Source organism: Alligator sinensis, unplaced genomic scaffold (genome assembly GCF_000455745.1).
Source record: "Alligator sinensis unplaced genomic scaffold, ASM45574v1 scaffold8_1, whole genome shotgun sequence".
In the NCBI taxonomy this organism is placed as follows: Eukaryota; Metazoa; Chordata; order Crocodylia; family Alligatoridae; genus Alligator; species Alligator sinensis.
In genome coordinates, this window is record NW_005842568.1 from 1 (window position 1) to 8,060 (window position 8,060).

The 8,060-nt window shown below is 65.3% G+C and overlaps 1 protein-coding gene across 1 annotated transcript; it reads left to right on the forward strand.

The window, feature by feature from the left end:
• Positions 1-2,444: 2,444 nt before the first annotated feature.
• ADGRF3 (adhesion G protein-coupled receptor F3) lies at positions 2,445-8,060 on the forward strand (the record flags this gene model as incomplete). Its single annotated transcript, XM_006032377.1, has 10 exons — positions 2,445-2,597; positions 3,087-3,479; positions 3,710-3,919; positions 4,216-4,359; positions 4,506-4,702; positions 5,243-5,434; positions 5,617-7,020; positions 7,571-7,612; positions 7,700-7,762; positions 8,022-8,060. Coding segments are annotated over 10 exons (2,837 nt in total), but the record flags the coding sequence as incomplete, so codon positions are not given.

The following is an 8,060-nucleotide window of genomic DNA, read 5'->3' on the forward strand; positions in this document are numbered from 1 at the left end:
GACACCGCAGACCCGGGCTGGGCAGCCCATCGTGTTGCCCCTCTTTGTCACCAGGGCTAAAGGATAATAAGGATAACCCCTAACCCTGCTGCCCTGGGCTCTGGGCACCCCTGCATAGGGCATTTCCCCATGGCAAAAGCTCACTGCAGAGCGAAGTGAGATGGCTGGAGAGGGCATGGACGGCCAGGTAGCAGATGGCACCTGTTTCCCTGAATCCTCTGTTGTTACCTTCAGAGCTGGGTAAAAGCAGGGGGGACACACACGTGCTCCCCAGACAGGCTGGGGGTCCTGCGTCCCGGTGCCATGCACCCTCTTCCTCATGCTCTTTGCTGCCACCAGCCCCAGGGACATGACAGGCTTGTTACCAAGACCCATTTAGTGCAGGGGTCAGTGACCATTAAAGAAAGGGGGTGGGTGCTTCCCGAGCCCCCGTGCAGCACCCTAGCCCTCCCAGGCCTGTATTGCAACCTCTGCCTGGAGCTGCTTTGATGGAAGGTCACACGTGCCCCCAGGGCCATGGGCACCGTTCATCTCAGCCCAGAAACAGTCCTGCCTACGTGCAGGGGGACACTGGCATGGACACCGGTTCTCCCAGACACGGTCAGTGCAATCCCTGTGAGATGCAGGAAAGCTCCTGTCCCCAGCCCCCTCTTCCACAGTCCTCTTCTCCCAGCTGACAGGATCCCAGCTTCAAAGTCAAGAGGGCGTCCAGTCCCAGGCTTTGCCCACTGTCCCCACCCCAGCCCAGACGGACCTGCCCGGCCCATCCTTGGGAAGCTCCAGGGATGACTTTCCTCCACTTTCTGAGGTGTCTTGGAAGAAGTCTCTTCCGTTCCCTGCAGCAGACCTCGGACGTGAGAGCTTGGCCCCGAATGGAGCCGAGAGGAGAACTTTGCGTGTGATTTCCGTGGGTCCAGGATCTCACCCCAGCCGCAGCTGACACTTGATCCCAGAGCAAACAGGCCCCTGCATCACATCCTGCTGGGCCCCTGGACTCGCCTGGGTGTGGAGATTTGCATTTCTCAGCACGAGCCTCCACCTCAGCTCCCCGGAGCTCCCCTTGCAAGGGCCGAGGCACCACAAGGGATGGCCATGGACCTCACTGGCCTCCTCCTGCCCTGCTTTCTGCTGCTGGCCTCCAGCTGCCAGCTCCGGGATCTCCGAGAAGATGTTCCCAGTGCCGTGAGTCCCCCCTTTATGCTGGGGTGCAGCATTTCCCTCTAGGCGCGGACATGGGCGTGCTCCAGACAGGGAGATGGTGCACGGGGTGCTCTGCAGGATGCATGCGCCTCTTTGCAGCCACGGCTCCTGGGGGCACAGAGGAGCTGGGAGGGCTGGGGGCAGCAGGGCAAGTGTGAGCCCCAGAGCAACAGTGAGTGGGAGGTGTGGGGGGCACGGTTGGGGCAGGGTGGGGGCAGAGGAGGTACAAAGAGGGGGTTGCAATCCTGGCACAGCCTGCTCCGGCCTCCCCAGGGAGCCCAGTGTGTCGTGAGCTCTTGTTTCTGCTCCCCTGGGATGAGCCTTGTTTCACAGACGGGAAACTGAGGTAGGAGTTTCCAGGCTCCCATGAGCAGCACAGAGGATCCTAGCGATGTTCCCAATTCCGGTTCTGGGACAGGCTGGGCCAGGAGCAAACACTAAATGGGTCGGACCCAGCTCCCTGCATCCATCCTGCCCTATGGCCCGCAGCTGTGAGTGCCCCTGGTTTCCCTGCATGCAGGAAAGATGAGACTCCGGACGTGGAAATGGTCAGGGAAGGGATAGAGCCTGGAGGGGAGGCGAACAGCATGTGAGATACCCCCTTGCCCCACAGTGCAGGGGCAGGGCTGGCCGCTGCCTTCCCCACAGCTCTTTTACACCTGCAAGGACCTCAGTCACGGCACGGGTGTGGGTGGGCACCGATGACACTTGCTCCAAGGGAATCGCACCCCTTGACCTGTGACCCCAGCTCGCATGCGGCTCTTGCCCTTCCACAGAGCCCTGGTGGGGAGCACGTGTCCGGGAGCCCCCGAGGACGAGCCAGGAGGGCAGCTGGTGAGTGGGGCAGGGGAAGGGGCTGGATGCAATGGTCAGACCCCGTGCATGAATGACAAGTGAGAGAAAACATTGGGCAGGCATCCCCATGCGAGAGGCGGGGAAACTGAGGCATGAAGCGATCAGGTGACTTGCCCAGGGTCACACCGGGAGCCGGTGGTAGAGGTGGGGTCTGCACCCAGGTGCTGGAGTGCGGAGCTGGTCCCCTGAACCCCCCGGGAATGCTTCCCTCCCCCCCCTGGATGATCTATAGGAGCCTAATAGAGGCAGATAAGACCCCCCGGTCTCTCCAGGCTGGTTCCCTCCGTCCGTCACACCAGTGCCGTGGGGTGGCTATGTGGGGGAGCCATGGAGCTCGCAGCCCCTGCACTGCACCCTGCACCGGTGGGGGTGTCTCGTTGTCATTGCAGACACCGTCAGCGTCGCTGCATACGTGCGACTGACCCTGCTGGTCTCAGGCGCGACCAGCTCTGCCCAGCTCCAGCTCCTCTTCGGTGCTGTGCCCATGCCCAAGCCGTTGGCATCCCTCACGGGCAACGTCACAGCCATGGCCATCACCACCGGTCAGCAGCTGATGGGCTCTGGGGGGGACCCATCATCCAGGCCTCCCGTGCCCTGCCAGCCCCCAGGGCTCCAGGGAGCAGGTGCCAGGCTCGGGGCCGGTCCTCACCCACTGCTTTGTGCCCCCAAGACTGCAGCCAGGCGCAGAACGGGAGCCGGGACTGCCGGTGCCTGCCGGGCTATGGCTGGAGCGGGGACCTGTGCAGCCAGGCCTCTCCTTGCGCTGGGCTCGACTCTTCCCTCGCGCCCTGCAGCTGCCTCCGCTGGACGTCCAGCAGCACCGGATACTGCCAGCCGCCGCCGCCCGGAACAGGCGAGCTCCCCCAGCCCCGAGCACCTTGCGCAGGGGGTCTCACGCCCGAAACAGGCGAGCTCCCCCAGCCCCGAGCCCCTTGGGCAGGGGGTCTCTGGGCCGAGGGCCTTCCCGATCTGCCCGCGGACCAGAGGGCACTGAGTCGCGGCAGGGCCTGACCTGCGGCTTCTCCTTCCAGATGCACCTGACTCCACACTGGCACCCCAGGCAACTCCAGCAGGGGGCACCCTCACCGTCTCAGTGACCAATGAGACGCCAGCAGGGGGCACTCTTACCGTCTTGGCGCCCAATGAGACGCCAACAGGGGGCACTCTTACCGTCTCGGTGCCCAATGAGACGCCGGCAGGGGGCGCCCCCCTGGTCTCCATTCTGCCCCCAGTGCAGACCTCAGCAGGAGTTGGCCTGACGCTCTCCTTCCCGCTGGGGCCGGGGGCTGTGGACGTGCAGTGGCTCCTGGTCAGCCCGGGGGGCGGCTTGGGGATGGAGCTCCACAATGGGACGCAGGTGACGCTGGTCGTGAACGGCTCTGAGGCCATCCTGAGGGTCACGTCCGTCTCCTCCGACTGGGCAGGTACCCCCTGTTCCCCACCCACACGCCCTGCCGGAGTAGGACCGGCGAGGTGATGGGGCACTATTCCCCTCTGCAAAGGAGCCCGTGTCGGGGATCTCATGGGTGGAAGGGGCTGGGTGCAACATTGGCCACCCCTGCGTGGAAGCAAGGGCCAGGCTGGGACGGGGGACACAGGCACAGCCAGGGAGAGCAGGCTGCCCCGTGGGTGACGCTGGCCCCGTGCCCGGCAGGGCTGTACGTGTGCCAGTACATCATCATGAGCACCTTGCACCAGCTGCAGCAGCGCGTGGTCGTCGCTCCCAGCCCTGCAGACCTTGCCCAGACCCCGGCACAGGTGTCCATGAACTGCAGCTCCGCAGCCGGGCTCGCGCTGCAGTGCTGCATCCGCAACACGGGCCAGGCCTACAGCGTGGCCTGGAGCCCCGGGCCGGCCCAGCCAGGTGCGTGCTGCATGCAGGGGCTGGGTGGGGGTCCCGGGGAGCTGCCAGGTTGCATCGGTGCCAAGGTCCCCAGAGGCTGCAGCCTCGCAGCTTGCTCTGCTTTCCAGCCTCGCGTTGTCTGTCTGCAAGGTTTCACCCCAGATAATTTGTCCCTCCTCACTCACAGCTCTGGAGGGCGTTAATTAGATAACCAGAGCCCCGATCCCAGCCCCCGTGGCACACGCAAGCCCCTTCCCCTGGTCATGCATGCTCCCACGTGTGCATCGCATCACCAAACGACTCCCGTTCCATCGCAGAGGCGCTGATGGGTGACACAGACCCCCTGTGCCACACGCTGGTCCTGGCCACCTGCCCTAGCCAGGACACCACGTACCAGTGCACCTTCACGGGTGAGGGGCCAGGATCCGCGCAGAGCCTCGTGACCGTCTCTGTCCTACAAGGTGCGGGGCTCAGAGGGCGGCAGGTTCGCTGGCTGGGGGCTCAGGTCCACCCCAGGGGCCTGATCCTAACCTGACCCCTAGCTCCGCCGGCATCGGTCCCTGGGGTTCAGCCATCACTGCCTCCTCCTCCCTATGTGCCCCTGTAGCCGGGGACCTCTTCTGCCCCCAAGACCACAGCCGGGGCACGTGGGGCACCACCAAGGCAGGGCGCGTGGCCGAGACGTGGTGCCCGGAGGGCAGCACCGGGATACTGCGAAGGACCTGCACACCTGAGGGGACTTGGGGGGCCGTGACAAGCCAATGCACCTCGCAGGAGCTGCTGGCTGGACTACGTCGGGCCCGGGTGAGTCCCTGGACCCCACTTGCCGCACCGAGCTCATCTGCCCCATGGGGCCTGGGGCCTCTCCCTTCGAAAGAGACAGCCCCTGCTTTGCAATCACTCCCCAGGCCCTCAGCTCCCTTGTGTGCTGGGCTGTTGCCCACAGGAGCTTCGCAGAGAGGAGCATGGCCATGATCCTGGGGGAAAATGAGGCAGAGAGAGGCGCTGGGTGCTGGGGATGGGACTGGGCTGTGCCAATTCTCCAGCTGGCACCAACCCCGCAGGGTCCTGGCTGGAGGATCTCGCCCCTCTGCTCAGGCTCAGCCGGCAAGAGTGGGGTCAAGATCCCCCGGGCATCCCAGGCAGCCACGTGCCTCTGCAAAAGGTGCTTGTTGGCTCCAGAAAGGTGAGGGGCTGTGTCCTCCCCGGGGTCATGCCAGCTGCCAGGACCGGAGTTGCTGCCCAGCTCAGGACTGGGCCCTGGGGCAGTGTCCAAGGCTCCCTCATCATCCCCCCTGGGCCCTTCCCTCGCACACACCCACTCGGAGGACCGTGCCCCCGCAGCTGCTCCTGGCGGGGCTGGGCAGCCCCCGGCGCGAGCTGGCCGAACTCATCGAGTGGCTGCGGTGGGAGACGGAGCCCAGCCGGGGCCTGATGAACAGCTCCCTGGACCTGCTGGCTCTGGCAACCGTGGCAGACACCATCGCCCACATTGCCGTGGACACCGGCACGCGTCTCAACCACAGCAGCGTGGCCGTGAGTACCAGATCGGGGCCAGCCTGGGCTGTAGCGGGGCGAGACGTCTTGCTTCGTGCAGGTGGGAAGGGGCTACTAGGCTCGAGGGGACTGAGGGAAGGGGAAGGGGAGCAGGAGGTGGCACAAGACAGGCCAAGCTTTCAAGGATGGTGGGGCCAGTGCGAGTGTCTCCGTGCTTGCAGAGCTTCCTGGTGGCCGCCAGCCAGCTGCTGGACGTCTCCACCATGCCCCTGTGGTCAGAGGCCCAGGCCTGGGTGCCCTCCCTGCCCTCCAGGTTCCTGCAGGCCATTGAAGGCATCACCGGGCATCTGCAGCGCACTCCAGGAAACTTCAGCCTGGCCCTGCCCAACCTGGAGCTGCAAGGAGCCACGCTGGAGCCCACGGCCCTGAGCGACTACGACAAGGCCTTCACCACACGGCCGCCACTCCGCGTCCATATTGCCAAGGCAATGCTGGAGGCGCTGGTGCCGCCGGGTGCCAACGTCACAGTCACCAGCATGGTGCTGAAGACACTGGGGGCTGTCCTCCCTGGACACTACGCCCCGGACCTCGGCAATGGGAGCTTCACCCTAGCCAGCCTGGTGCTGGCCAATGCCATCGTGGCCAACAACGGCAGCGTGAGCCAGGCCCAGATCAACATGACTTTTGGGCATTGGGAAGGGCTGGGGGACGGGGGTGGGCAGACACCACAGTGTGTCTTCTGGGACCACGGGTTGTTCGAGGGGGCCGGGGGGTGGTCCTCCGAGGGCTGCCGAGCCACGGACGCAGGTCCCGGTGCCTCCACGCGCTGCCTGTGCCAGCACCTGACATCCTTTTCCATCCTCATGTCCACCCGCCACGTGGCCGACGGCTTCTGGCTAAGCTTCCTGAGCCAGCTGGGGGTCTGCGCCTCCATTGCGGCCCTGCTGCTCTGCCTGAGCATCTACCGCCTGGCCTGGCCCACCGTGGTGCGGAGCAAGGTCTCCTACTTCCGCTACATGACGCTGGTCCAGATCTGCCTGTCCCTGCTCCTGGGCAACCTGTGGTTCGTGGGCGGTGCCCGCCTGGCCGCGGAGGGCTGGGGGGAGCTGTGTATGGCAGCCGCCTTCTTCATGCACTTCTTCTACCTGGCCACCTTCTTCTGGATGCTGGTGCAAGCCCTCATGATCTTCCACCAGCTAGTCTTCGTCTTCCACCAGCTGGCCCGCGCCTCCATCACCCCCTTCATGGTAACCGTCGGCTACCTGTGCCCGCTGGCGATCGCCGTGGCAACCGTGGCGGTGTACCACCCCCGGCAGCAGTACCTGCACCCCGCTGCCTGTTGGCTGAGCGGATACAGCGGGGCCGTCTACGCCTTCTCGGGGCCGGTGCTGCTGGTCGTCCTGGCCAACCTGCTGATCCTGTTCGTGGTGGTGATGAAGCTGATGCGGCCGTCGGTGTCTGAGGGGCCCCCGGCGGATGACCGGAAGGCTTTGCTGGGCATCCTCAAAGCCCTGCTGGTCCTCACGCCTGTTTTCGGGCTGACGTGGGGGCTGGGTGCAGCCACCATGGCCGGGGACAGCTCGCGGGGATCCCACTACACCTTCAGCATCCTGAACTCGCTGCAGGTGGGTGGAGTGGCATCCCTGTCCCAGGCACCAGTGCTCTCGGTGGCGGGGCAGGGGCTCGCATTCAGCCTGGCCTCCACCAAGCAGCTCCAGCCCTGTGATTCTCACCTGGGGGTCCCACCAGCTCCTTGGAGGGGTGCAACACAATATCAGCCCAGCCAGGCGTGCAAACCCCAACCTGTGATTCGCAGGATGACCCCAGAGATTTCAGGGTCCAAGCCATCCTGCCCAGCCTGGGGGCCGGCTGGGCTCTTTGCAGCAGAAGAGCCGCTCTGGGATTTTTCCGTAATGAAGGAACAGGTGAAAGCTCAGAGCCGGCATCTTGCAAAGGGGGCCGGAAACCGCTGCTTTGTCTGGTACCGCTGGCTGCGCAGGCTAAAGGGGTCCCGGCAGCTGGGTCCAGTTGTCTCTGCCAGGTCCCCGTCCCCTCGCGCGCTGGGGTGGAGCTCAGCAAACGGAGACACTGGGAGCTGGGGAACGCGTGGGCGACGCATGAAGGATGCTGACACGGAGCCTCTCAGCCCCTGCCCCCTCTCTCCCTCCCACGCAGGGCGTCTTCATCCTGGTCTTCGGCTGCCTCCTGGACAAGAAGGTGAGCAGCGTCCGGCCTTGGTGGTTCTGGGGCATCTGCCCCCGGCACAAGCCGTGGAGTAACGGGGCCATCTCATGTCCCTCCCAGGTGCGGGAAGCCTTGCTCCGGCGCCTCCACAAGCCGCCCAGTGTCAGGGCCGGCCTCTCACAGGTGAGCGTCAGCACAGCCAGGGATGAGGGTCATGTCCTGGTCTCCCCAGGGCAAGTGCCTGGGGGTGGATCCTGCACCCACAGCCCAGCAGGCTCCGGGGCATCTGCAGCTTTGAGCCCCACTGGGCTATCGGACTCGGCCAGCCATGCCCCTCTGGGTGCACCGTTGTCCCCACGCCGGCCCTGCTGCTTGCCCGGGGGCTCGCGGAGCCGGGCCAGGCCAATGCATTGTTGGGGCATCTTCCTCTCTGTGTTCGCAGAGCAAGAGCGACGGCTTGGACCCGAAGCCCAGGCACTAA